Source organism: Talaromyces proteolyticus (genome assembly GCF_021365285.1).
Source record: "Talaromyces proteolyticus strain PMI_201 chromosome Unknown BGW36scaffold_6, whole genome shotgun sequence".
NCBI classification, from domain to species: Eukaryota; Fungi; Ascomycota; class Eurotiomycetes; order Eurotiales; family Trichocomaceae; genus Talaromyces; species Talaromyces proteolyticus.
The window spans coordinates 1309730-1335863 of NW_025764282.1; the positions used below are offsets into that span (position 1 = coordinate 1309730).

General features: G+C 45.2%; 12 protein-coding genes across 12 annotated transcripts; 4 read left to right on the top strand and 8 right to left on the bottom strand.

The window, feature by feature from the left end:
- Window positions 1–577: 577 nt before the first annotated feature.
- Window positions 578–2509, bottom strand: BGW36DRAFT_359311 (putative 4-coumarate-CoA ligase; the record flags this gene model as incomplete). The annotated part of the gene is made up of 4 exons (XM_046214062.1): window positions 578–812; window positions 884–987; window positions 1066–1354; window positions 1428–2509. 4 exons carry the CDS (start codon window positions 2507–2509, stop codon window positions 578–580), a joined length of 1710 nt encoding a protein of 569 aa, XP_046072226.1.
- Window positions 2510–3674: 1165 nt separating this feature from the next.
- Window positions 3675–5761, bottom strand: BGW36DRAFT_296120 (flavin-binding monooxygenase; the record flags this gene model as incomplete). Its single annotated transcript, XM_046211237.1, has 4 exons — window positions 3675–4559; window positions 4617–4753; window positions 4818–5071; window positions 5127–5761. 4 exons carry the CDS (start codon window positions 5759–5761, stop codon window positions 3675–3677), a joined length of 1911 nt encoding a protein of 636 aa, XP_046072227.1.
- Window positions 5762–6612: 851 nt separating this feature from the next.
- Window positions 6613–8110, top strand: BGW36DRAFT_295406 (sterol carrier protein 2; the record flags this gene model as incomplete). The annotated part of the gene is made up of 3 exons (XM_046211179.1): window positions 6613–6803; window positions 6859–7158; window positions 7216–8110. 3 exons carry the CDS (start codon window positions 6613–6615, stop codon window positions 8108–8110), a joined length of 1386 nt encoding a protein of 461 aa, XP_046072228.1.
- A 1214-nt stretch (window positions 8111–9324) lies between these two features.
- Window positions 9325–11090, top strand: BGW36DRAFT_397215 (benzoate 4-monooxygenase cytochrome P450; the record flags this gene model as incomplete). Its single annotated transcript, XM_046218266.1, has 5 exons — window positions 9325–9359; window positions 9389–9534; window positions 9614–9953; window positions 10057–10857; window positions 10919–11090. 5 exons carry the CDS (start codon window positions 9325–9327, stop codon window positions 11088–11090), a joined length of 1494 nt encoding a protein of 497 aa, XP_046072229.1.
- Window positions 11091–12859: 1769 nt separating this feature from the next.
- On the top strand, window positions 12860–14209 carry BGW36DRAFT_378847 (uncharacterized protein). Its single transcript, XM_046216153.1, has 3 exons — window positions 12860–13231; window positions 13296–13632; window positions 13700–14209. The coding sequence occupies exons 1-3, from the start codon at window positions 12892–12894 to the stop codon at window positions 14136–14138; spliced, it is 1116 nt and encodes a 371-aa protein (XP_046072230.1). The 5' UTR covers window positions 12860–12891; the 3' UTR covers window positions 14139–14209.
- A 156-nt stretch (window positions 14210–14365) lies between these two features.
- On the bottom strand, window positions 14366–15297 carry BGW36DRAFT_461488 (oxidoreductase). The gene is made up of 2 exons (XM_046222137.1): window positions 14664–15297; window positions 14366–14580 (listed from the first exon to the last, which is right to left on the bottom strand). Exons 1-2 carry the CDS (start codon window positions 15230–15232, stop codon window positions 14385–14387), a joined length of 765 nt encoding a protein of 254 aa, XP_046072231.1. The 5' UTR covers window positions 15233–15297; the 3' UTR covers window positions 14366–14384.
- A 1125-nt stretch (window positions 15298–16422) lies between these two features.
- Window positions 16423–17364, bottom strand: BGW36DRAFT_359317 (Alpha/Beta hydrolase protein; the record flags this gene model as incomplete). Its single annotated transcript, XM_046214063.1, has 1 exon — window positions 16423–17364. One exon carries the CDS (start codon window positions 17362–17364, stop codon window positions 16423–16425), a length of 942 nt encoding a protein of 313 aa, XP_046072232.1.
- A 347-nt stretch (window positions 17365–17711) lies between these two features.
- On the bottom strand, window positions 17712–19865 carry BGW36DRAFT_169012 (RNA methylase family UPF0020 protein). The gene is made up of 5 exons (XM_046209638.1): window positions 19533–19865; window positions 18466–19382; window positions 18210–18415; window positions 18016–18143; window positions 17712–17967 (listed from the first exon to the last, which is right to left on the bottom strand). The coding sequence occupies exons 1-5, from the start codon at window positions 19644–19646 to the stop codon at window positions 17914–17916; spliced, it is 1419 nt and encodes a 472-aa protein (XP_046072233.1). The 5' UTR covers window positions 19647–19865; the 3' UTR covers window positions 17712–17913.
- Window positions 19866–19913: 48 nt separating this feature from the next.
- BGW36DRAFT_378853 (putative histone deacetylase SIR2) lies at window positions 19914–21980 on the bottom strand. Its single transcript, XM_046216154.1, has 5 exons — window positions 21654–21980; window positions 21281–21591; window positions 20675–21217; window positions 20443–20622; window positions 19914–20393 (listed from the first exon to the last, which is right to left on the bottom strand). Exons 1-5 carry the CDS (start codon window positions 21901–21903, stop codon window positions 20211–20213), a joined length of 1467 nt encoding a protein of 488 aa, XP_046072234.1. The 5' UTR covers window positions 21904–21980; the 3' UTR covers window positions 19914–20210.
- Window positions 21981–22134: 154 nt separating this feature from the next.
- Window positions 22135–23634, bottom strand: BGW36DRAFT_461492 (TPR domain protein). Its single transcript, XM_046222138.1, has 2 exons — window positions 23018–23634; window positions 22135–22967 (listed from the first exon to the last, which is right to left on the bottom strand). Exons 1-2 carry the CDS (start codon window positions 23575–23577, stop codon window positions 22301–22303), a joined length of 1227 nt encoding a protein of 408 aa, XP_046072235.1. The 5' UTR covers window positions 23578–23634; the 3' UTR covers window positions 22135–22300.
- Window positions 23635–23939: 305 nt separating this feature from the next.
- On the top strand, window positions 23940–24712 carry BGW36DRAFT_295358 (RWD domain-containing protein; the record flags this gene model as incomplete). The annotated part of the gene is made up of 2 exons (XM_046211174.1): window positions 23940–24006; window positions 24078–24712. The coding sequence occupies 2 exons, from the start codon at window positions 23940–23942 to the stop codon at window positions 24710–24712; spliced, it is 702 nt and encodes a 233-aa protein (XP_046072236.1).
- Window positions 24713–25082: 370 nt separating this feature from the next.
- BGW36DRAFT_359322 (putative DNA repair protein) lies at window positions 25083–26121 on the bottom strand (the record flags this gene model as incomplete). The annotated part of the gene is made up of 3 exons (XM_046214064.1): window positions 25083–25799; window positions 25860–26020; window positions 26073–26121. The coding sequence occupies 3 exons, from the start codon at window positions 26119–26121 to the stop codon at window positions 25083–25085; spliced, it is 927 nt and encodes a 308-aa protein (XP_046072237.1).
- Window positions 26122–26134: the final 13 nt, after the last annotated feature.

Consider the following 26134-nt stretch of genomic DNA (forward strand, 5'->3'; position numbering starts at 1 on the left):
AGAATTCGCCTTTATGTCTACGCATTTAACATACTAACTACTATAGCACTGCCGAGTCCAATATTAGAGCTCCCATATCAGCTCAGCACATTACTCAATCCCCGCTATTATGAAGGATCGCCTTTGGATATCAAACCGCCCAGTGGGTTTCAATTAGACCTTTGCCTATAGGGTTTAGATCTGGTCAAAATCAGGATACTTCATCACCCTCCATCTATACGGATATAGGCTACAGGAAGAAAGAATCATCGAGAAAAAGATGAGTCCATAGGCTGTGGATATAAAAGAAAGCACTAAACAATGAAAACTCATACATAACATAGAGAAGGGCCAACCCTTCGGAAAATACGGTTGCCATTTTGTAAGTCAGTAACGGTCTACTAGTATCCGTGGAGAAAGATAGCTCAACAATTTTCTTGGCCGAACATGATAGGAAAAAACAACAGGCTATTGGCCGATCTCAAATAAAGCGGAACAACAGCAGTAGAATAATATTGATACACAAGACCAAGCCAGTTAGGATGACCAGCCTGTAGTTTATATTGACACAAATTGACGACAAATAAGCCGATGACCTCTATAGTTTAGCCCTTTCCATCTCTACTCGAGCCTCTTCTTGGGCTCGCTGCCGTAGCACATTTCGCAAAATCTTTCCAGAGGGATTTTTTGGAATTTCATCGAGAAAGACAACACCACCTGACACACGCTTAATACGGGAGACCCGAGCGTTGATAAAACTGGTAATATCTTCGGCAGATGCCGTCATGCCTTGCTTCAAGACCACATAGGCTCTTGGCCGTTCATCCCCCTCACTAATCATACAGTTAGTCCTGGAAAACGCGATAAAACCATATCAGACTGGGTAAATTTTCCGACTACTTACAAAGGAATACCGGTCACTGCAACATCTGATACAGCGGGGTGTTCCAGAAGCAAAGCTTCTAGTTCGGCTGGCGCTACCTGATTTCCCTTCACTTTGATCAATTCCTGCGTTACCAGCTTATCAGCAAACCATATCCCTAACAATGTAGACCTCAAACAGTCACACGTTCTCTAGGAGCTTACCTTTTTGCGGTCGACTATAAACCACTTCCGGTTGTTATCCATAAAAGCAACATCCCCAGTTCTCAACCATCCATCTGCCATCAAGGTTTCCTTGGTGGCATTAGGGTTGCGCCAGTATCCCTTCATTACATTAGGTCCCTTGACCCAGAGTTCACCGCGCTCGTTTGGACCCAGCTCGGTCACTTCATCTTCAGCCATAACCTTAGCTTCACAGTTTGGAACTAGCTCTCCAACACACGCCGAGTCAGATTTATCCAATGGATGCCAGGCCGTCACGATAGAGGTAGTTCTACATGTTTAAACAGTCATCAGTAGAAGGAAATAATAAAAGAGACGGAGCACAGGAAAGATTGCATGCATACTCGGTCATACCCCAGCCTTGCTTGATGTTGACTCGCCGATCCGGCCAAAGTGCTTCAGCCTCCTCACAAACCTCTCTACCGAGAGGAGCGGCTCCGCAAAATATAGTCTCCACGCTTCCCAGGTCGTGGTGTTTTACCTCTGGCCTTTTAGCCATGCTCACCACCACAGGGGGCACCATGGTCAAATCTGTGATGCGAAACGTTTCGATAGCCTGGAGGAACTTGACGAACTCATATTTCTCCATGATGTATACCGGCACTTGACGCATCATTGCTATGCCAACGAACATATTCTGAGCCATTGCATGATACATTGGTAGAAAGCAAAGCCACTTTGCTCTCGCCAACTTTGGCTTGTAGCCCGGGTCTAGAAAAAAGAGGTGATTGTACTGTAGAATATTGGCAATGATGTTTTTGTGGCTAACTTCTACTCCTTTCGGAACCCCAGTAGTTCCACTCGAGTAGTTAAGTGCAAGTGTTCTATTGGAAAGAATTGGAGTGGATAGCTCCTCCCAGCAGAATTGAGTGCCTTCTTCCACAGAAGCAAGCAGTTCTCCCCAATAGCGATATCCTTTTGTAGGGGGGAATGGACTCCTTGGGCTGGCATATGTTCCTCCCAATTGAAATACCGCATCATTGAATACGAAGACATTGTTCGTGCCCAGTCCAGCCAGCTTTGCACCTTCGATAGCAGTCGGAAGATTTGCTTCAGCGCAGATTAGATAGGTTGCTCCGCTATCTTTTAGCTGATAAGCTAGTTCTCGAGCAATATACGCAGGGTTTGCAGCGGTGAAAACGGCACCGGCCATGATAATACCCATATAAACAACCGGAAAAAGAATGTTATTGCCTGAGTAGAACAAAATGCGGTCTCCATTCTTGATTCCCGACTTTCGAAGACCTGCAGCAAATCTCTGACTCCAAAGGCGGAACTCCGACGTTGTCAGATAGTGCGTGTCTGGCCGAGCCGCATCTGAAAAGCATCGATGCGTGGTAGATAGAGCATGAGTCGGTGATTTGAAAATTAGCGTTGCCAGATGTGCATCTGGGATGTCGACTTTCCATTGTGATTGAAAAGGCATCGTATTGATTGGAGGAAGCTCAATCCCAGACTGTCGTACGGAATAGAGGAAATTAAATGAACAAACTAAACGGTCTGATTAAAGGATTTTAAACATAAAACGAATACAAAGACAAAAAAGAGAGACAAGACATAGTATTCTTTTGAATCTACTATATGATCTATATGATCGGTATTCACCTTTCAAGTTCGGCATTTTGGCGTTGAGATTCGATCTTAGTTATTGGATTCCGGGGTAGGGAAGAAAGCCGGGGAGGTAAGTAATTAAAACAAACCCGAAATACATTTCTTATACCGAGAGCTCTGAAACTTTGCAGATCTCGGGAAATACCCGCGTGTATAAAAATCCTGGATGATTTCACATCAGGTATGTAGGCATGATGGTAGAAGGAAAGTACCTCCCAGGCCTGCTCCCCTTTGGAATAGCTATTCATCGAATATATTCAACCAGATGCTTGATATTCAATTCAACCTAATTTCTAGCTGATATTAAGAGGAGTTTCCTTAAAGTTGAATCTAAAACTACTGTGCAACAAGTCAATTCGTTATAGAAGGTCGAAGAACATGACCTCAGCCTTTTCCCCACAGGGAAATGCTACCAAAAGACATAATGAAAATAAATGTTCTACATTGACTTGTTATAACTCCTTTCTTAATGCTGCACCTCATGATATCATTATTTTCAAAGGCCAATACAGTGAAGATACTTCTGGCCACATCTTGGTGAATGTTTGCGTTGAATATCCCAGTGGTAATATTGAATGGGAGATGCGAAGGTACGACCAAGTCCAAAATCGGTCTGATTTTGAAAAAGCGCTTTGAAACTGGGGAAAATCTCAATTAAATTTCCTTCTATTTCCCCCTGATTCTATGTATTACTCAATTTTCATTGCATCACCTAGGATTTGAATATTTAAATGAATAATACTATATATCAATTAGTTTAATTTTGGTTTTAAAAGTTTTAAATAACATGAAGTATATCAATTGATATTATGCAAGATAATAAGTGAATGGTTTTATTTTGATATTTAGTCCATTGGTATCTCAATTTCAATCCGTCTTGAAAAAAAGCACATCCAGATTGTATTCGTAAGCTGAGTTGAGCGGCTTAAAAAACAGCAGCCGGAACCTCACGTGCAGTAGTAAACGTGTAGGAATCCATTCTAGTTAATCTCGCGAGAGGGCAAAATACCTTCACTCAATCCTTCAAATTCGGACGGGTCTTGATAGTAAGGCACTCCATCGCGCTTCCATTCTTTGCGGCCGGAGAACTCATCCAGGTACCATGTATTTTCAAGTGGGCTTTTGAACTCGAAATCAACGAAACCACTTCCCAAATAGCCGAAGCGATTCCTGCTAAAGTACTCTATATCATAGTCTTGTAAGTATGGCTCTCGGAGAGCCTCAAAGAATGAAAGTCGCGAGCCAGGCCACATGATCAGATCTCCATCCTTTGTCCCCTGCTTAAACCAGCTCGTGCAGGGATCTGCCCAGACTGTTCGGGGAAGGTAAGTCTTTGTATGTTCCAAAAAGTCTTCCACCGCAGAAGGCTTTGGGCTCAGTCGTCTGATGTGCTGTACTCGCATAGTTTTGATGACTGTAATAAAATACTTGCTCAGGAGGGACAGGATAGGAAGAACCGAGCCTTGTGCAACCGGTGTGAAAGGGCCCCCATATGTAAAATAATTTGGGAATCCATCAACTGAAATTCCGAGGTAGCTAGCAGGAATTTTTGCCCATTTTTCCGCCAGCGGAAGATCGGGATTTAGGCCAAAAATTGGAAATCGTGGGCGGAAGGAGGTATCAAAACCCGTAGCGCAAATGATCACGTCAACGGGATACTCGGTGCCATCCTCGGCCACCACACCCTTCTCAGTGATTGACTTGATGCTCCCCGGAAGAACTTTTGTTTTCTCCCCGACTAGGGCTCCAAGATATCCATTGTCGGGTGTGGGCCGCCGACAGCCAACGCTGAAATCGCGAGGAAGCATAGCTTCAAGGATATCAGGCTTTGTCTTGAGCTTTGCAGTCATTTCGTTATATGCAAACTAAGCAATTAGCTGTCAGATTTGCAACAGTTACGGATATTCATTTAGACGACTCACAGCATTGGCTTCTTCAGACTCGGCTGAATTGCGTAGAACTGTTCTGAATCGGTTGTTCAATTCATGCTCGATCATCTTGTGGTACCGATGATATGTTTCAGGGCTTCGCTCGAAAAGTTCCCTTTGTTCGGGTGTGTCTATTTTCGATATTAAGCTCGGTCCAGTGTCATCACAGTCAGTAAAGAATCTTAGGAGGCTTACATGCAAAATTACGCCCGTCTTTAGAAGCAAACTTCTGTCCAATTGCAGCTGTGATCCATGTTGCGCTGCGGACCCACGTATACAGCTTCTTCACCTCTGGATATACCGCAGAGACTGTTTGAATGCCGGAGCTTCCAGCGCCAATTACAGCAACAGTTTTGTCTTTCAGATCATATCCCTCTTGGAATCCGGCTGTGTGAAATAAATCTCCAGTAAAAGTCTTGATTCCGGGTATTTTCGGCCATTTCCAATCACTAAATGTTTAGTTTCTTGACGGTATCAAACCTACGGATTACTCCAGACACTCACTTCAAGAATCCACCTCCATTCAGAATCATATCACACTCCTCACTCCATTCTTCGAAACTTGAATCCTTTCCAGGATATTGTCGGCGAACTCTCACATTCCACTTGCTTCTTTCATCATTCCAATTTGCGGATACAATTTTGCATTGAAGCTGAATGTATTTCATCATCCCTTCTTCATCCACAATACTCTTCATGTACTCCCAGATCTCTTTGGAAGTGGAGTAAAACTTTCGCCAGTTGGGATTTTGCTTCCATGGAAAGCTGTAAGAAACGCTGGGAACGTCACAGGCACAGCCAGGGTACCGATTTTCATACCATGTTCCACCAACGTCAGGGTTCTTTTCATAACAGACTATCTCGACTCCTAGATCACCTAGCTGCTTGGGGGCGTGATGAAGGAAATCGATTCCAGCTGCTCCAGCGCCAATAACGACAATCCTGAACGGCCTCTCGGGAGGTTCGTTGATCATATGATTAGAGACAACATATCCACGGTCACTTGGCTTCTCATCCCACTCTGGATAGTGTACTGGTCTGTTAACAGATGCAGGATGCGGACCTCTTCGATTTCCTCCGAATTGGCTTTCCTTTGGAATGCCGTAGCGGTCCAAAATACTGTTTATTTCCTCATTCATCTTGTTTGAAGAAAACGAGAATAGTCGCTTTGATTTTCACAGTTGTCTTTACGGATATCTTGTAACGTGTAGAATACATTCATCGAAAATTAGATTAAGACCAAGGGTTTTATACAATTAACAACTGATACTCTGCTTCAAGGTATTAATCCATAGCATTCGACCCTGCACTCCATCGGTTTTCTTTCAATATTCAGGACCCACTTCAACAGTCACCATCAGGACTTATGCCGAGATTATTAAGGAAGAAACGCATGGTTAGATCGTGGGTCATTGGAAAGAAGGGCCGTTTGGGTAAAATACCAAACCCGTTTGTCGGAATTCCCTGTTTGAGCAACTGAGCCAGTTAAGTTCCTACCAAGCATCACAACAAGATATCGCCCGAGTTTGCTACGGCAATTGTATGTGTAAAATGAGATGGCATCAATTTCATTTTTCATATTTTTCCCCCTCTATGTGAGCAGAACTGATCGCGATGGTGCTGCATGACAACAATGTAAGCATGTTGAAATTTATAGATTTACGATTAAACTATTTAACCCAATATAGATAGATGCTACAAACTACAATCAACGTGACCGAGGCATTTGGAAATGTTCTCTTGCTCGAAACATCGAGGAACTTAGCTTCTTGCCCCGGAACGAGCTTTTCCCAATGCCGGCCGGATCTCGGCAATGTTAAAGCGAGACCTAAACCCATCCCGAATATTTACCAGGGTTTATCGAGAGTTACTCACATTCCTTATTTGAAATTGTTCTTCCTTTTGGAGTGTACAAATTAGCTGCTGAAATTACTGCATCATCTCCAGAGCCCCGATTCCTTCCTATCCCCGACACGTTCAGACGTTAATCATGGCTTCAAACGATGGCAATGCCTATGTTATAGGTGTTGGTATGGCTGCGTTTCTCAAGCCGCGCGGGACACGCATGTATACCGAGTTGGCGTTTGAGGCTGGTGCCAAAGCTATGCTTGATGGCCACATAACTTATGACGATGTTCAAGCTGGTATCGCATGCTACACCTCCGGCCCTACTTGTACCGGGTATGAACTACCCAAATCACGATTGTATTCCGAAGAGAGCTAAATATTTTCAAAGTCAACGAGCATTCTATCAATTTGGAATGACAGGCATCCCAATATATAATACAAATGCCGCTTGTGCAAGTGGGTCGACAGGATTACATCTTGCTCGAGGATTTGTCAAATCGGGTGTACATGACTGTGTTCTGGTCATAGGGTTTGAGCAAATGCAACCTGGGCCTTTGGTTAGCAACGTCTCTGATAGACCAACACCATTTGACCTCAGCGTCAAGTTGATGAAAGCCACGAGGGGCAAGACCGAGACCCCAAAAAACCCACAGCTATTTGGTAATGCAGGAAGGGAATACATGGAAAAGTTTGAAAATTCCACCGGTCCTAGGGGTCAAAAATCATGCTAACTAGCCCTCTTTAGATATGGTGCAAAAGCGGAAGACTTTGCTGAGGTTGCCCGAATGTCGCACGAGCATTCATCAAGAAATCCTTACGCGCAATTCCGGACGGTTTACACGTTAGAGCAGATCGAGAAATCTACGATGATCCATTATCCACTCACCAAGCTCCAGTGTTCTCCAACTTCAGATGGAGCCGCTGCTGCCGTCGTGGTCTCCCAGAGATTCCTTGATGCCCGGCCAGAATTGAAAAAGTCGGCTATTTTGATCGCCGGTCAGTCATTCATGACTGACGGTCCCTTGCTGTACTCCGGTAGCGCTATGGAGTTGGTTGGATATGACATGACACGGCGGGCTACTAAAGCGGCCTTGGGGGAGGCAGGCTTGACGCCGAAAGACATCGGTGTCTGCGAATTACATGACTGCTTTTCTACAAATGTGATTGTTTCCCTGGATGGAATGGGCTTTTGCAAATCTGGAACCGCCCACGAAATGGTCCGACGTGGTGACATCACATATGGAGGCAAAGGACCGATAGTTAATCCGTCAGGTGGCCTGATATCGAAGGGCCATCCGCTTGGAGCAACAGGTCTCGCACAATGTGCGGAGCTAACATGGCAGCTTCGCGGGTGGGCAAACAACGGCCGACTTGTCGAAGGAACCAAGGCAGCACTTCAACACAACATTGGTTTGGGAGGCGCGGTTGTAGTCACTGTCTACAAACGATATGACGGGAGAAGCAATACAGATTCTGTAGTTGATAAGGATAGCGCGGCTCGAATTAGTGGCCTTGGGTACAACCCTGCTGTGGAGGCTCATTACATCCAACCTGAGAAAGCAAAATCAATTCTGAGTAAGAAAGCGCCATCCGATTTTGCCCTAGACAACACGATCGATCTTATTAGCGCACGTTTGTGAACGGGGAGAAAGAAATAAAGTAACTATCAAATACTTCCCGGCCTCTACGATATGAGCTTTTTTTCCAAATACTGATATCATTTATGGTCTATCGTTTTAATTTAATCAGATACACTGGCTTAAAAGATAGATAAATTACGGCAAGGTCTATACAATCCTTTAAATGGATGACAAAGATCTCCAAAATTGTAACAGTAATAGTAATGTCATTTATGGAAGAATATTGGCAAATATTTGACTGAGATCGATTTCAATCGACCCAGAAATCATTTAATATATCATTTAATATACAACTAGGGCCGTGAGGGCCAAATTGAAAATCAAATGATAACTCTATATCAGGACCATTCAACCTAAAAGCAAGATCCAACTCGCTTTACACAGACCTTGTATCTGTTGAATCCCAAAACCCCCGGTAAGGTCAGATTGTATATTAAAGCCCAGTCCGTTCTCTGGCTCTAGACCTAATGGTGTTGGGCTCCCAGGGATGGAGATTGGGAGGCTTGTTACATGTATGATCTCTTCAAACATTTACAGGGATCCCTTGTTTAATGATGATGTCTGCGATAGTTCCCGGATGAATTCTAGTTCACTATGGATTCGGGGAACACGAAGTAACTTCTGATGGATAGAGCCCGGTAGTGCCATTGTTTTCTCAATGCGCAATGAGAGTGCCGTAAAAGCACAGGTGAAAAGATGACGTTAGAATAGTGATCCACATCTACAGGAATCCCTGAAATGCCGTCGATTTTGTTCTATGGAGAAGCGAAATCCTCAAATACCGATATATGATATATCTGCTGTCGTGTTTACGAGTTAGTAGCTGTCGAGATGGACAAGAGGCTTCTCGGCCCAAATTTCGATTGGCTGTAGGGAACGGATGGGGAACGCATGCGGAAAAGCTGGGCAGCCGCAAGCGAATAGTGTACGCTCTCTACCCCGGCATTTGCTTATTACCCCAAGAGACGTGCACACCATCCCCGTAGGTATTTTTGTCGATCCCAGAGAAGGTTTATGTGACCATCATAGGGCTCCCTGTTAAAAAGCCGAAAAGAACAAAATAAACCGACAGGTCCAAATTAGTATAAATGGTGGATAGAACCATGAGACATATTCCAGCAATTCTCTTATGATCTAGTAAAGAACAACGGCACTGTAAGTTCCTCTGAAAATGGAGACCACTACAATCGGTCTTTCGCACCTCATAAATGAACATGTTCGGTCGTGGCCGATCCAAGTCATCGGTGGTGTTTGTTTCATTGCCTTTATTGTGATCAGAACAATCTATCGAGTGTATTTTCATCCCCTCAGGAAAATCCCTGGTCCGAAATTGGCCGCTGCAACACATCTAGTCGAGTTCTACCATGACGTTATCCTTGGGGGTAAGTTCTGTTGGGAAGTGCAGAGAATGCATGAAAAATACGGTGAGTACAACAGAACCACTCCTATGATTAGATAGATAATCCATGAGAAACTCTTCTGACTTGGTGTGAATGGCATAAGGACCTATTGTGCGAATCAATCCCCGTCAGGTCCACATAATCGACCCTGACTTTTACGACGAGATTTACGCCGGTGGGAATCGCAAGCGAGACAAAGACCCTGCGTTTACTCCTCGCTTGGGTATGTCTCTGTCGGTGATATCAACGGTTCCTCATGATCATCATCGGCTGCGACGCAGGATTTTGAACAACTTCTTTTCCAAGCAGTCGGTCACGAATTTGGAGCCGATGCTGCAAGAAAAGATAGACAAGTTGTCTCAGCGCTTGAGAGACGCGAAAGAGGCCGGCACCGTAGTAAAACTAGAATACGCCTTTGCAGCTGTGACTGCAGATGTCATCAGGTGTGTTACCCAGAGAATACCTTTCCGAATTCACATATCCTTCTTTGAAATCATGCCGATATTCTCCAATGAGTCCAGTTTCTGAGTTGATTTTCTTTACTAGTCACTACTGTTATGGCAAAAGTATGGGGTATCTGGACCAATTGTATCCGCAAAACGATCTCAAAGAGGCTTTCAATGCTCTATTTCAGGGAATACATATTTTGTATTTCTTTCCAATGTGGGGATTTTTGATGAATAAGTTACCGCCCTGGCTCATTGCAAAATTGAACCCGAAGTCCAAACAGTTGGCGTACTTCCGCTCAATGGTACGGGAACAGTCTGCAAACGCACTGAATCTGCAAGCAAAAGGGATGATTAGTGATAAGAAACAAAGCATCTTTAATGCTCTAGTCGATCCAGCTCTCCCAGCAGAAGAACGGACACTTGATCGGCTGACTGAGGAAGGAATGATCGTTCTAGGTGCAGGTGCTGAAACCACAGCTAATACTCTGACACTCGGGGCTTTTCATCTCATAAAGAATCGAGACAAAATGTTGAAGCTCCGACACGAGCTAACCAATACTGTGATGCCAAATTCAACAAGTCAACCAAGCTGGAAGCAACTAGAGCAGTTGCCCTATCTGTCAGCCGTCATAAATGAAACTCTCCGTCTTGCCGTTGGGGGTTCCTGGAGAATACCCAGAGTCGCAACACAGGAAACCATTGTTTACAACGGATACGAGATCCCTCCTGGCACGCCGTTAATAACCTCGAGCTGGTTTGTGCACATGAATCCGGATATCTTCCCGAACCCAGAAAAATTCGACCCGGAACGTTGGATCAAGGCTGCTGATAGGGGAGAATATTTGCCACGCTACATAACCAATTTCTCCAAGGGGTCGCGCAACTGTCTCGGTATCAAGTAAGTTGCAATAAAGAAATGGAGCCCCTATATTGTGCATAGCTAAATACGTTTCCCCCAGCCTGGCGTATGCCGAATTGTACATGGTCATTGCTCGCTTCGTCCGAGAGTTTGACATGGAGCTGCACAACACAACCGAGGCGGATGTCGCGTGCGATCGCGACTTTGCCGTGTTCCATTCAGATAAGGGTCCCTGGAGCGTTCAGGTTTTAGTGACCGGGGTAGTGAATTAACTGATAGATTCAAGTTCGTTGTCTAGCGCTATCTGAGGAGGAAACTTATGCCAGGATGAGGAGACGACATTTTTCCCCTTACTACTTCGCAAAACGTAATTAACAACACATTTATGTCAGGCCAATGTCGACCGGTACCTCTTACTACTTATATCAAATGATACGCTTAGCAAGATCTGTATACATGTAGCATTGAATATGGGACAAAACGAATTAAAGAGACTAAAACGCGAGACTGATAACCAACCTTACGCTACCCCACAGAATCAAATCAGACATGCACATACGACCAAGTCCCCAATGATTCTGCCAGATCAAGTGCTTCACTCCCGTATGATCGGTTAAGCCGAAGACCCAATCATATGCAAAGCCGATCGTCCAATGACATGCTATACAATGCCGACGCAGTACATCCATGGTTTCCTCCTCTAGCAAAAGCCCCAGTGGCGTTACGACAATGTCTGGAAATTAGCAACCTCTTAACTCCGCCCCTATTACTGAATTATTATCTTGTTGGAGGATGAGGAGCTCAGTAGCCGGGGTTGAGCCCATCCCCACAACTTCCCCGCACATTTCAAAATATATCCATTCTGGCTTGATGTCTTGCAGGCTCAAGCTACCCTTCTTCACTCAAGGTCCCTCTTCGCCGAAACTCCAGCACGCAGGACCAGGCAAGAATAACCAACAATGGGACGAAAGGTAAAGGCTTGTGTACCATGCCATGAGCGCAAAGTACGATGCGACGCCATGGAGGTGGGCACACCTTGTTCGCGGTGCGTCGATAGCCGCCGCACCGACTTATGCATCATGCTCAACTCGTACGAGAATCGCGTCGATTAAAATTTTAATCCCCTTGCTGATTCTAAAAGGAAAGCACTGGAGCCATGCGCCCAGGAAAATGAGCCTGCGACGCCATCCCATATGTCAATGTCGGGTGACGCAAGTCACACGCTGGTAAGATATACGCCAGAGAGAAAAAGAAAATAAAACCAACTCACAATCACAGAACGATAGCTCATCATCACATACAACAGCAGCGGTGCATTTCGTCTCAAATATAGATCACGAAACACCTTCACACTCGTCCAGCCGTTCCTCTCTTCAAAATCAACAACTGTCGCCGCGTGTACAAATAGGACTTAATAGATCCTATTCACAGAGCCATACCAGGACTTTCGAGTTCATTCATGAGGTGCCTGCGCTTTCTTCGACATTTACTGATTCTCCGGATGATTGTGAAGACATGATTGATTATCATGATGGTACAAACTCAATGACAATTCTGACCGAAGCGCTTGGACCGGACAACAACAACACCCTTGTTCAGAAGGCAGCACGCGGCCCAAATTCACTGATGGAGTCGCAGGATGGATTGTGTGATATCGATGCCAATTTTTTGCGTAGTAAAGGTGCATATGATCTCCCTCCACGGCAAACCTGGTAGGTCTATTTTGTTGAAGTAAGATTACAACTACAGCAGCTAACACATTGCAGCGATAAACTACTCCGCATTTTCTTTGATTCTGTCTACATCCGCTCTCCTATTTTAGATCCAGTCAAGCTCATGGAGGAGTATAGCCAACAAAATGTGTCCATGTTCTTGCTGCTGGCGATCCTGACAACTACTATCCAACATGCCTCTTTTGAACTGATCCAAGAACTTGGTTTTGACAGTCATTCGACTGCTCAAGAAACCTTTTTCAAACGCACCAAGTTGCTTCACGATTTTGATGTTGAGAAGAACCAGCTACGACTATTACAAGGATCTCTTCTTCTCAGCACAACCCATATTTCCCATTACATGCAGAGGGACTACCGTTACTGGCTTTCTAATGCCACCTATATTGCAACAAAGATGGGACTTCATCGAAATGTAGTAGGCCAGCGGCTAGATGGGTCAACAAGAAAGCTTTTTCGACGTATATGGTGTATACTTTACTCGTGGGATGTCCTTTTAGCTCTCAATGGAATGGACACAATGCGGAGATTCCGCGATAGCGACTCCGAAACATGTACCGCAGAAATTACAGAAGACGATTGGGAGGATGATCCGATCCCTGAAGTGTTTCAGGAATTTCTTCATCCAATTAAAAACGTTGAAAAATCATATGTAATCGAGGGTGGCAAGTTATCGCTGTTGAGTACGTTCAATATTTATACCAGTCGTCTGGCTTTATGGAGATCTGACCTTTTGTTTCCCTGCAGTCGCACAATTCTGGCAGAGATTTTCATCCACTCCCCTAGATGCGTGCTATACTCAGCTCACAGTGGCGATGGATTCGTGGCGCGAGTCGCTTCCGCCTTCTTTCAGAACTCCAGCCATTCAGGAGACAAGTGTTGTCAATACATGGAACCTTATTCTCATGGCAAGAGGCTATGTTTGTGAATGTATCATGCATCGCATGATTATACGATCCGCTGGCACAAACGAAAGCCTACGTCTACGAGCAGGACAGAAGCTTTCTTCTGCTTTGTTTGAACTCAACACAATCATCGACAGGATCATGAATCAAAATACAGGACAGTTCAATTCTTGGGTTCTGTAAGTCAAGTCTGCTACTTGCTACGTATGATAAATTCATGAAATTAAAGACTAATCAATCTTTTAGCCATGGATTCATCTCAACTGCCTTGGCACTGCATGTGGAGAAAGCGTTGAACCCTGCATTGACCAGCCTTGAAAGATCTATGACCAACCTACGAATCCAGGTGAACCTAGAATTTCTGCGTGACATGGCCAAGACATGGTCCTACATTGGCGTAATGGTGAGGGTGTTCGAGGGGGTGATCCGCCGCTACGGACTTGTAACATCTTTACCGGAATCTGAAAGCATTCCTAATGATATTGGTGCATTTCCTCAACAATCACCAGACGTGTTAAACCTTTTAGGGACACCAACGATGCCCAGGCCGAATCCATGGATGTTCGGCCCTGCTGATAAGAATATAGCACTTGACCTTGGCATGGGTGATCTCAACGCCAACTCCGTGTTGGAGGAGTTGTTGTACGATAATACATTATCCTGGGACATATCCAAATTAATTTAAACTACATCCGAAAAGACACCCGCAGTGTTGCTTACGAGTCGACCACGGATTTATGTACCTGAAGAGCTGGCTGTCATGGTTTTCTTTGACAAGCGGGAGTTAAAATATCCAGGAATTGGTATGGCAAAATTTTGTTGCTACTACTATCCAATTTGTATATATGCATGGATAATCATTTGCAGATGTGCATATACTTATCTGCTGTACATTAATGAATGGACCGAATAGTCATCCCACTCCATCTCTCTATGCTAGTGATCCACCGTCCACGCTGACGACAGATCCCGTCATATAACTGCTCTCTGGACTGAGTAGGAATACAATCACAGAGGATAGCTCATCCACGTGTGCGGTTCTTTGTATAGGGCGACCGGCGCTCGCTCGTTTTAGAGAGCCGTAGTTCTCATCAGCAATCCGCAGCAGCGGGGTATCTGTAGGCCCTCTATCAAAGGCGTGCGTTGATGTTGGTTATTCAATGGCTAAAAGGCCGGTTGGGGGGGGGGGGGGGGGGGGGGGCATGCTTACGGTAACACAATGTTGACGCGAATATCTTTGGACCCTCCTTCTATTGCTGCGCTCTTGGTCAAGCCCACAACTGCATGCTTGCTTGCACTATACAAAATTCCTTTTTTATACCCTCTCGCCGACGCGACGCTCCCGATATTGACGATGCTGGAGGGTGATGCAAGGAGACCTGGCACCATGGATTCCGCAAGGGAGTTAAAAACGCCTCTGACATTTACGTCCATCACGAATTCATACTCCTTGGTTTCCAGCTGCCAGGTTTCCAAAATACCAAATGATGGTCCAACCACCCCTGCGATGTTGGCAACACCGTGCAGTTCTCCAAAGTGCTTCTTGGTATCCTCAAAAAACCGTTTCAGATGTGACCGTTCTGCCACATCTACAGTCATTGTAAACACACGCGATTGTTCTGTTGGAGGTAATGTATCGTAGGCACTTTGTAATACCTTCTCGTTAACATCACTCATGCCAACTGATGCGCCTCGGGAAAGGAGTGTTTTGACTGTGGATAGGCCAATGCCGGAGGCAGCGCCTGTCACACAGAAAACTTTTCCTGCCAACGAAGCCATTCTGGGAAATCTGATTATTTGGATGACTGATATAAAAAAATTGGAGGCGATGTTATAATGTGATGGGGTGGCAATTGTAAGTGATTTATTCAAAGCGATGGATTAGTTTCGCGACCCACTAGTATCTTATGCCGCAGAATCTCGGCTTTTCTGTAAACCGTCATATTAAGGACTTAACCCGGCTACCCGGCTATGCGATACTCGGCAGGGTAAGTGAAAATACAGATAGGAAAACCATGTGTGTCGTGACATATACTGTATATGCCCAATACAAAGACACCAAATTGTTACGCAGAACACCCAGACATTATTCTAATCGTCAAAAGCACTCCTGTTGGCGCTATATAGAATGAATACTCAGAATGAGAAAATCAATCATTTTTGTAAGAATTATTTATTACAGGCTTCGGTTTGAGTCACTACCAGACAATATCTCTTTGCCCTTTCAGATTTATAGCACCGGGATTGTTTGAAGCCCCAAGTTAAGTCTTGTCAGGGGAGGCAATAATATCAAGAATGCGTCTGAGTGGCTGAAACGAATACACCTTTTGAAAGGGCATGGTCGTCTCTCATACAAAATCTGGAGGACGACGACGCAACAGGGGTTCATGCTGTAGCAATCTCACCCTTCACCCAACAGCAAGCGGACCACTTCTGCATCTGAAGATCATATCGAGCTGTGGGACGCGAGAACTAGGGATCATCTGATTAAAGTAGGAAATACTGTACAAGAAGTGTTATTAATGATCTGCATGTCTTAGTAGGAGTTAATGACTCACTGCATGTTCATATCCATCCATTGATCTGAGTCAAGGAATGAACGCCGCCCACTATTTTTCGGGTTTTATTTCCTTTGATGATGACGCAATAAGTTGATTTAAAAGTTAAAAAAATATTTTTTGTTTCAAAAACTATTACTCTGAGCTCTCGATAGTTGCAATTGCACTTAGCCCTAATTAAGCCACAGTGGCTGGTGGAATGCGGAATCAGGGGCGATGGAAGGACGCGGAAGAGATGCATTCTCAGAGATAGCCAAGCAATAAGGAAGATGATAAATACAGGGTATGCAGCTTGGTTGATCATGATTTGAAGTGATTCATATTTCAGAGATAAATACAGGCAGGCAGATATAGATGGCAAGAGACAGCAGAAGCAGGTGAAATGATAACTTGCGGTCATGACTATATTATCTACTTAGCTTCGCCGAGATGCTTCTTCAGGAATGGCAGGGCTTTGTCGAGCGCGCCTTTGACAGCCTTCGGCTGGTCGTAAAGCTGATAGTGCGACACGCCGGGGAGCACAACGAGCTCCTTCTCTTTAGAAGCGGCACGACCATAAATCTCATGACCATCACGGTAGGCGCCAAAGCCGCCAGGAATATCGCCAATAACGGCGATGAAGGGACGAGTCATGATGACCTCCGCATGGCTGAAAGCATCCCATGCAAGGGCGGCGCTATTGAATGAGAAAAGACCGCTCGTGGCACCACATGGTTTCTGGCCGCGGCTGGTCTTGTAGTATTCAGTTGCCTCCACGATATCAGGATCCGAGGTCATCTTCTTAGCCTCCTCGACTGTTGGGGGAAGGAAGGGGAATATATAACGATCGGCACCCTGGGCTTCGAGGGTGCGCTGTTTGGCCATTTTCTCAAGAGAACCGACCGGGTCGAAGCCAGCAAGGGACTCGCGGGCCAGCCGACCAAAGTTCGCTGCTGTGATGCCGACGCAGCACTTGAGGCGGTAGTCAGTCATGGTCGCGTTGAAAGCATAGCCGCCACCGCCGCAAACGCCCAGCACGCCGATACGCTCCGGGTCGACATATGGGAGCGTCTGGATGTAGTCGATGACATAGCGGAAGTCAGAGACGCGCAATTCAGGGTTCTCCACGAACCGGGGCAATCCGCCTGAAGCTCCCTGGAAAGATGCGTCAAACGCGACAACTACAAAGCCAGCTTCAGCCATTGCCTTGCCATAGACATTGCCCGAAGTCTGCTCTTTGCACGAGCCAATTGGATGGGCTGACACGACAGCCGGGTACTTCTTCGTGTCGTCAAACTTGGGTGGGAAGTATATGTCGGCAGCGATGTCCCACGCAATGCCAGGGATTTTGACGGGCTTGATGGTTTCGGACATGGTGGCTGTCGTCTGGTTTAGTTTTCTCAGGTGGCTGTCGTTGTGTTGGTTGCCATGATTCCCGTGAACACCTTTTATAGGTCGCGAGAGAATGTTTACTTTGGTGGCAACATACGTAATCTATCCCGAAGAAATATAGATCAGTCGAAGTTCTTCGGGGTGGAGCTATCACATCCGGATTCAATGTGGGAAACTAAGTAAGTGATGACGCGCTGACCCAAGATGTTTTCGGACAGGTAACATTGACACGAAAGGGCTTCAATTTGCGATGTTTGCAGCGGACTTATTGGCTTTTGAAGCGACACGACAATTTAGAAATATTAATAAATATCAATTGATATATTCATTTGTTGTTGTTGGGCAACAAGAATGTATGCTGATCTGACCAATGAGAGCCAAGCATCTAAGGAATCCTCTGCGGTGATTGGTTGACATGTGATTACTAAACATTTCCTACACTGAGGTTCGATTGCTCATAAGTAGAGGCTTAATCATTTTATTATAACAATTGACATCCTAAGGGTTATTTTCGCCAGAAGAATTAACTTGCTAGTGTCTTGTGTTGCACTGCTTGTTGGGCTTCTGTTTATTTGGTTGAAAGTACTAGACTCGCATTAGACACACTGCCAGAAGAATTAAGAAAATGCTAACCTTTCTTCTGAATTCGTTCAAATCGTCAGCCGTCACGCCATTTGGATCATCTGTGGCCCGATGTATTCTTGTGTCTGATGAAACCTCTCCACCAGGTAATTTTCGATAAGTGAGAAGACGCCGTGCCCCTAGCCATGAATAGTCAGAGGTCTTTAGTCTTGTAGCGCAGGTAGATATGTAGTATATAGACTTACAGCCACGAAATTGTTGGACACTCACATTGACGATTTCCAGAGATGGGTGTGTCGGGATCATCAACTCGATTTCCTGATCATCAGCTGTAGGCATCCACATTGCAATTCGACCTCCTTCGACCAGTGTCCGGGCGGCGAAACATAGAATGTCGTGTTGCAAGCTCACGAAACCATACGGTTTCTTAGTTGGTATCCAGCCCGGTTGTCTGGACAGTAATCAGGATAAGTGACTCTATGGAAGGATCAAGTAACTCACGTATGGGCTGGCTTTCCATTATAATAAACTGGTTTCTTCACGCTCCCATCCCTGCTCCCTAAAACCTTCAAGCCCTCTCGTATACCGTATGGGGGGTCACAAATAATGCCATCAAGAAAAGGTACATCTCTGATAGGGGTGTTCGTGAGGTCTGACGTGAAGGCATCCAGAAATTTGCTTTCGGTACCATACTGAATGAAGTTTGAGAGTACGCCGATAGGGTTGTCGTTCGTGACTGGTTCTTTCCCCTTAAAGCTTCTGCCGTCAATATCAGCCCCAAGCGTCATAGCTCCAAAGTAAGCTGCTGCAACCAAGAAACTTCCAGTGCCAACGAAAGGGTCGAAGAATATCTTTCCAGGGGCAGCAAGAGCCATATTTGCCGTGACCAGAGACAATTCCGCATCCATGGATGTCGTAGCGATATAATTTCTCTTTTTCAAGTTGTATTGTGTAGCTATCTCGCGACTGCTGTGACACAGCCAACGTGTAAAATAAATCCTTTTTAAAATTTTCGGTTTCTTGCCTGGTGTCTGGTGGTCTGGTTGATCTTTAGGGTTACCGGCCTTTTTCATGTCGGAAGTCTCCTCCTCTCCCACATAGTCTTCCAAGATGGCAAATTTCTCTTCTGGGTTTTTCATTAGGATGAGTCCCTGGAAATCTAGATATGAGAAGGATTCGATAAGGTCCTTTTTCTCTTCCTGAGCCCTTCGGGCGCCGAAGCTGTCTACGGATATGCTAAAGGACACATCTTTGTAGTCTTTCCAGCGAGGTTCTGTCCTGAGCTTAACGTTGGCATGGAGTTCCGCATAGCTGGTTCCAGAGCCCCAGAGCTCGTATCCCTCTTGGGTGAGAACGCTACGCGAAATGACCTTGCGTGCTGACTCCTCATTTGGAAATTTGACCACGCAAAATGGCGACTAGATCGGCCTGTTAGAAACTCGCTTAATATAAATCTTGAACTATTGATGTTCCAACATGAAGTTCACCAGGCTACAGGCTATATTCTCAAAAACAATGTATTTACCGAAAAATCACTAACAAAATTGCGAATGGAAACATTTACTTACATATTTATCATACCAGACAAATTCTAAGTCGACTCCGGCGAGAGTAGCAAGCGCCTCGATCTCCGCCCGTCGAAAGGTCTCGTGAGTCTGTGCAAACCGAATCACATATTCCATGCTGGCAGTTCCATTAGAATATTCTTAAAGAACTCGAACAGCCGATATGGTATGGTTGGAAATTAGCCTTGGAACGTGTTAGGTCGCGATCTCTTAGGGGGGAAGCAAAGAGACGCGGAACCGCAGACTTTTCTTCCCTGCCTGTTTTGGCGGGGAAGGGTATGGAAGGGCAAGCAACCCTAAATGCTGCGTTGGCCGCCAATACATGTAACAACACCCTTGAGTATTTTTAAAGGAATAGAAAATTTTTAAAATATAAAGAACAATGCACGACATGCTACATATGTTTGTCAATATTGAACAAAATTGGACTGAATGCTGAAATTATCATCTGCTATCGTGGTATCATTCGACCTTTCATCCCACATGGCCTTCGCTACAACCCAACACGATTAAAAAATTGGCACACACGAATAGCTATATGCTTAGTACTTTACTATTTGTCCCATAAGTCCTTCACGAACAAGTGTTAACAGCTTGCCGTATAATCACCCTACCTTTGCGCCATTCCCTTGGAAAAAAATTTACTCATAGAAAAGTGAGTAGCAGATATCGAACGCCTCGCTATGTATTGACAACTCTAAAGGTGTATCGTGATTCATAACCCTCCTCTTGATCAATTTCAACTTTCTGATCTTCCGGTATCATCTCATGTTTGAGCTCCCATCCTGCTCTTCGGCAGAGCTCTGAGACGACTACGTCGCAATCGCCTAGCAAATCGATATCAAAGCCAATATGTGATACAGGCTATTCCATGTTAGTATCATGGATATGGTTCTGCTCCACAAGTACTGACCGTGCGGGATATATAAAGCTGAGGGATGTCGTTGGGTATAATACTAGGAACATCCGCCACAGGTGCCACCTTCATCGAGGTCCCAATCACAATGACCAAGTCGGTACGTTCTCGGTCTTCGTGAACCAAACGACGGCCAAATTCATCAGGGAGGTCTTCACCGAAAAATGTGATATCCGGCTTTATACAGTTAGTGGTAAATAAGAAGAATGTCATAAGCTAATCTACCAACCTTCATCACACCTGGAGTAGGAATGTCATAATCGTCGTCGTCCGAGTCATCTGCGTCTTTCTTTCGGTTTATATGAGAGCCATTTGAACTGCGTTTCCGCTTCATCCCTTGTGGTCGAAGAAGAATCTGTTCTTTGCAGGGTTTGCACTCTGGAATTTTGCCTGACTTGACAGTCTCAAAAATAGCGTCACCGGGCACTTTAAAACGACATTTTGTGCACGTTGCCATTGCAAAAGAGCCATGACACTGTACAATTTTATCATGGCTGACCCCGGCATTGGCCTCGATGTTGTCGATGTTTTGAGTGTAATTCGTCAGTAGTTTGCCCTTGTCTTGCAGAAGCTTGATAAAAGCGTGCGTCGGTGAGAATTTCTTTTCAGTGGGAAGGATATCTTTGGCAACTGAGAAGAAAATGCTAGGATCTTCATGGAAGAGCTGGATATCGAAGACTTCTTGCGGGTCGCTCAAACCAAGATGTTCCAGCTGGGAGTACAACCCGGTGTCCTTGGAACGAAAATCGGGTATACCGAGGCTCGTCGATATCTATCAAGAAAGTCAGAATTATACCAGCTTTGAAATTGACTAACGAGGAACGAGCACACATACCCCTGCACCAGTAATCACAATAATGTTTTTCGACTTCTGCAGCAACTCAACTGCGTCTTGGATGGTGTTATAGTTTTCTAATTTTTGGCGCTTGGCAAACTCTCGAGATATGACAAGGCCCAACAATGGATGGTACGCATCGTCCGGCGCGTCTTCGAGAAACGAAGGAGGCACGATGCCAAAAGCCGTCAGGAGCTTTTTGGCAGTAATCGTATTGTTTCCGATCGTTTCTTCAACAAATGCGACCTTTCCAATTTCATGCAAGCGCTTGCGATAAGTAGAAGCCTCCTGTGGCGTACACGCATCCGGAACTGGAAAAGGGCGAGGATTAGCCAACCACGCCAAGGTGATGTATACGGATAATGAAGTTTACCCGAAGAGAGTTGATCGTCGCGAACAAAGTGCAATGCTTCTTCATACAGCGAATCGGTTTCCCACTCATCCCCCGAAACGTCGCTTTCATCATCCTTACCAGGAGGAGATGCCGGATCCTTCAACGTATCGCTTGGTGCCGCAATCTTCACCTCTGCTTCAAGGTCCGCGGAACCATTCTCAACAACATCTAGTTCTACGAGCGGCTGCTTGAGCGGCTCACTCACGTCTGTAGGCTGCACAAGATCCATTCTGATAAACCCAACAATGCGCACCGTTTTGGCGCCTGAAGCATAGGGCTAGGTGCTCACATTGGCGGTTCAACGACTGAGACACCTCTTTAGGGGTTGCGCAACCTCCGTTTACTTATCTAAACTTATCGGCCGGCGGCCGGGTTAATCCGGGGTGCGTTCCAGCCAATCACGATTTATTAATGTTGGTTAATTTTCGTTGATTACGTTCAGCCAATGAGCATCTGTGGAGGGCAATACACTCTATATAGTATATCACGTTACTATATACTCTTCTCGTAACGAAACCCAGGCAATCATAACATGAGAATAATCCATGGGGCGCTAAATTTGGGTTAATTTAAGAGGACGTATATCAATTCAATATAAATAATGTATTTAACGTTGATTATTTTATTCATAGATCTTTCATCTCATGATCTTCGTCTTCGTCATCTTCTCCAGATAGAACTTCAATCTCCTCATCTATATCGTCCTCTTCGCCGCCTGGAATAACGGCATCTGATTCACTATCGTCATCGTCTTCTCCCAGTTCTTTATTCAACTCCTGAATGAGCTCCACGGCGTGCTCCTTGAGCTTTTCATCTTCGTAATCCATTTTCACGTAGAGTTTCAAGCTTTGCTTAAGCCATTCCCGACTAGCAACCATCGAATCGTGTCGCCTTCCTTCAGCTGACGACCTAGGATCTATCTTCGTTGGTTGTTCTCTTTCCTTTTCGGCCATCAAGTAAAGACACCATCCACCAAGATACCAGGCCTCAATGCTTTCATCGTCTTCAAGAATAAGTCGCTCTAGTACTTGCAGTGCTTCAAGTTCCATTTGCACTTCCATAAGCAGCCGCGAAAGGCTAATTCTCGATGGAAAATCCGGAACCTTGGGGTCCTCTGGCGGCAAATCCTTCCAGATATTCAGACTTCGAGAAAGAGACGTCCGAGCTTCATCCACGCGTAATTGAGATATCCTAACTGACGCCAAGGTCTGTAGACAGTCCGGGGAGTCAGGTGCGACGGTAAGGGCTTCAGTAACGAGGGCTTCGCATCGGGCTTCGGCATCTTCTTCCCACCTACAATTCTGTTAATTAAAGGATACATTCGCTTTCAAGAACCCACCTACGAGAGATCGGTCATGTATAGCTCGACAACTCCACATAGAGCTGTCGCTAGCTTTTTTCGTTTCTCCTCGACAATTGTAGCATCCTCAGGCTGTGCGCTTTGTTCCAATGATTGAATCACATTTCTCAATGCGCTGACACCCTTCTCATACCATCCCACACTATCTGCACCACCTTGCTCACTTAATTGCGCAAGCCATAAGAACTTTTCCGCACCCCCACCTTGTGCTTCAGGCGTCGTTCCTTCGGGATCAATCTGTACTGCGCGCAGGAAACTTTGACGAGCGGCATCAATTTCACCGAGTTCGACGTATATTTCGCCGATGAGGTTAATTGATGATAATGATTCTGGAGAGTCTTCCGCAGAAATCTCTAGCACTCGCTGAGCTAAAGGGAGAGCAGCTTCAGCCTGTCCTGTTTGAAGTAGAACGGTGGCTTTCTCTAAAAGCTCCGAAGTCTGCTCCGCCATTTGTGGTTTGAAGACAACACCGCCGACTCCGTTAAGAACGGATTTTTTGTGCTTCGCTGAATTCTTCTTGTTTTTCGTTCCTGACTTGCCCATCCCTTGACGTGGAAAGAAAGAAAATATATTATAAGTATGGAGTGTTCTTGAGGTATTGGTCAATTTCGTTCTGGTGAAAATAAATTTGGGCCGCCTCTATCCATCAATGTTTGCGGTGTTTGCATGCGGGACAGATACTGTAGCTCCACTCAATGTTCTTTCAATGTCCCCATCTAGATTTATATGCGATCTACATTTGCGTCCAATTCGAGCTTGCGCATTATTTCCACTCTATCACGGCTTATGTTGCAAGGGACTGAGCAGAAACACCGAAAATCGAGTTGGATTACTCTTTGCTGAGCCATCCATTCGACTTTGCTAAATTCTGAGGCCCCTCTGGCAGTGGAGGAAAAAGCTCGAGAATGGGCCGGGAGGAGCAGGTTGAGGAGCGAGAAGTTCTCGATTCCATTTTTCCAGAGGAAATATCAGGTTCGCACTTATTTTAAATAATAATAATGGGGAAAGCTTGTCTTTCGCTAATATATGCTATGACCTGCTAGATGTATCAGAAACATCTTATCGAATAACGATTACGCTTGACATCGAGCCAGAAGCCGAATCCGATGAAGAACCACCGATTTTGATACTACAAGTTTCATATCCCGAAGCATATCCTGATGTAGCGCCCGACCTTGAAATTTCGACTCCTCCAAATGCCCCAAAACACTCTCGTTTCGATGTGCAGGAAGACAAGGCACAACTCATGGAAGCGCTTCAACCCAGCATTGAGGAGAATATCGGCATGGCGATGGTATTCACACTTGTCAGCACTCTGAAAGAAGCGGCGGAAGGCTTAATAGCGGAACGCATAGAGTCTGACAAACAAGCACATGAGAGAGAAATTTTAAAGGCAGAGGAGGAAGAGAACAGGAAATTCCAGGGAGCCCTCGTTACAAAGGAGAAATTCCTTGAGTGGAGAGAGAAATTCCAAAAGGAGTTGGAAGAAGAGGAGCAGCGATTACGGGAAGAGAAAGAAGCAGAGGAGAAGAAAAAGAAACCGTCTGCTCGTGAGGAGGTGAAGCTCACAGGAAGACAGCTTTGGGAGAGAGGTTTGGTAGGAAAGGGCGACGATGATGAAGAAGGCGACGATGATGTGGTGTCTGGTGTTGCCGAGAAATTGCAAATCTCATCATAGGAGTATTGCACTTTCAAAGATATTCGAGAGCTTGCGCATAAGTGTAAACATGCGAGGCATTCCATGCCAGGTGCTGATCACCTTTGATCAGGTTCCCAGCAACTTTTACACGCCCACTATCAGTTTCCTGCCACTTTCGTCCTCATGTGCTGATACAGCCATTTTTTCTTCAGACCTTCAACATGTAAATAATACCCCGACCGGGTTTGTTCAACACGTAGCAGATGAGGCTAATTGACTCGGTGTGGAGTACCGTCCACAGCATATGGGCTGGCTCGTAAATGTATAGTCGTTGATTTCGAGGAATCCCATATATGCAGGATTTAGGATTATGTATTTGCCTGACGCTTTGTTGCAGATATTGTTCAATTCAATGTTTTTGATTGGAAAGAATTGGGTCTGGATTTGATTCCACGACTTGTGCTTTTCTCTGCGCTTCCTCTTTCTCTGCTAATTCCCGCTCAGCAAGAACAACTTTCCACATCGCTTCTGCAGTATCTTGGTGTCTTTGTTCGTAGTTTCGATTGTCATTGACCGACTTTTCATAGGCTCTCCACACATCTTGTGCCCATGTGCCTTTTATCCACGTTGGTTGTTTGTCATACTTCTTCCATAAAACGGGATCTCTGTCCTGCAGATATCGGTCCCAATTTTCTTCATCTGAAGCAAATAATAGATCTGCATAGAGTCTAGCACGCCGGCCTGTCAGTTTATCTCTCTGTGCAAGCTTCTGTCGAATGACTCGGCTGAGGCTCTCTGGTTGTGGTTTCTTGATTCGCAAGAAAGGAATGCCACGTGCACAGACAAAAACAGGTACTCTTCGTCGCCCAGTAATAATAGGCCGTGGTCGTGACAATATCGGCTCAACGTTTGGATGTGGTAGCTTTGTTTGACGGGCGTATTCGATATTCTGCGCTCGTCTTTTTTGGTGCCGACCAAGGGTGACTAGCCCAACATCTTTAGAAAGCTTTTCGTGTTTCTTAGACTCAAGTACAAGTTTCCGTGCTTCTAGTTTTTGGAGGTACTGGTTAATCTGAGTGAGGGAGTCTTTGCTTCCCCGGGCTGCCGAGTAAAACAAATCTAATGCCTGGGTCGCGCTTTAGTTCCCCATACTTGGAAATAATGAGAGTAACGAACAAGTATTTACCTCGTATCCTGCTTGAAGACTATGGATTGTTTTTGTTGGACTGCATAACTCTTTGTATCGGTCAAATCTCGACCTGACCAGTTGTCTGATGCTTTCGGCTTCGACATTTGTTTGGGGTAATTTGGAGGATTGTCGCAGAAGTGCTCGGTATAGAGATAAGCCTTTAGAAGGTTAGCAGTTCTGGTATAGCAACAATGCATTGAGACGACTGACATGCGAAGCGATGTACACCACTTTTACTTGGAGGATGCGTCCACTTCATTCCTGCGTCGATG

What these genes read in the sequence shown, in the direction of transcription:
- BGW36DRAFT_461492 (XM_046222138.1), bottom strand. Translation starts at nt 23,577, where the DNA reads ATGGGCAAGTCAGGAACGAAAAACAAGAAGAATTCAGCGAAGCACAAA. An exon ending in CTATACATGACCGATCTCTC is followed by an intron (nt 22,968 to 23,017) that starts GTAGGTGGGTTC and finishes ACAGAATTGTAG; the next exon opens with GTGGGAAGAAGATGCCGAAG.
- BGW36DRAFT_169012 (XM_046209638.1), bottom strand. Translation starts at nt 19,646, where the DNA reads ATGGAATATGTGATTCGGTTTGCACAGACTCACGAGACCTTTCGACGG. An exon ending in TGTCCAACAATTTCGTGGCT is followed by an intron (nt 18,144 to 18,209) that starts GTAAGTCTATAT and finishes ATTCATGGCTAG; the next exon opens with GGGCACGGCGTCTTCTCACT. An exon ending in TGAACGAATTCAGAAGAAAG is followed by an intron (nt 17,968 to 18,015) that starts GTTAGCATTTTC and finishes ATGCGAGTCTAG; the next exon opens with TACTTTCAACCAAATAAACA.
- BGW36DRAFT_378853 (XM_046216154.1), bottom strand. Translation starts at nt 21,903, where the DNA reads ATGGATCTTGTGCAGCCTACAGACGTGAGTGAGCCGCTCAAGCAGCCG. An exon ending in CGACGATCAACTCTCTTCGG is followed by an intron (nt 21,592 to 21,653) that starts GTAAACTTCATT and finishes GCCCTTTTCCAG; the next exon opens with TTCCGGATGCGTGTACGCCA. An exon ending in AGCTTTATATATCCCGCACG is followed by an intron (nt 20,394 to 20,442) that starts GTCAGTACTTGT and finishes AACATGGAATAG; the next exon opens with CCTGTATCACATATTGGCTT.
- BGW36DRAFT_461488 (XM_046222137.1), bottom strand. Translation starts at nt 15,232, where the DNA reads ATGGCTTCGTTGGCAGGAAAAGTTTTCTGTGTGACAGGCGCTGCCTCC. An exon ending in CGCGTCAACATTGTGTTACC is followed by an intron (nt 14,581 to 14,663) that starts GTAAGCATGCCC and finishes CGCCTTTGATAG; the next exon opens with AGGGCCTACAGATACCCCGC.
- BGW36DRAFT_378847 (XM_046216153.1), top strand. Translation starts at nt 12,892, where the DNA reads ATGCAGAGGGACTACCGTTACTGGCTTTCTAATGCCACCTATATTGCA. An exon ending in TGGCAAGTTATCGCTGTTGA is followed by an intron (nt 13,232 to 13,295) that starts GTACGTTCAATA and finishes GTTTCCCTGCAG; the next exon opens with TCGCACAATTCTGGCAGAGA. An exon ending in CAGTTCAATTCTTGGGTTCT is followed by an intron (nt 13,633 to 13,699) that starts GTAAGTCAAGTC and finishes TCAATCTTTTAG; the next exon opens with CCATGGATTCATCTCAACTG.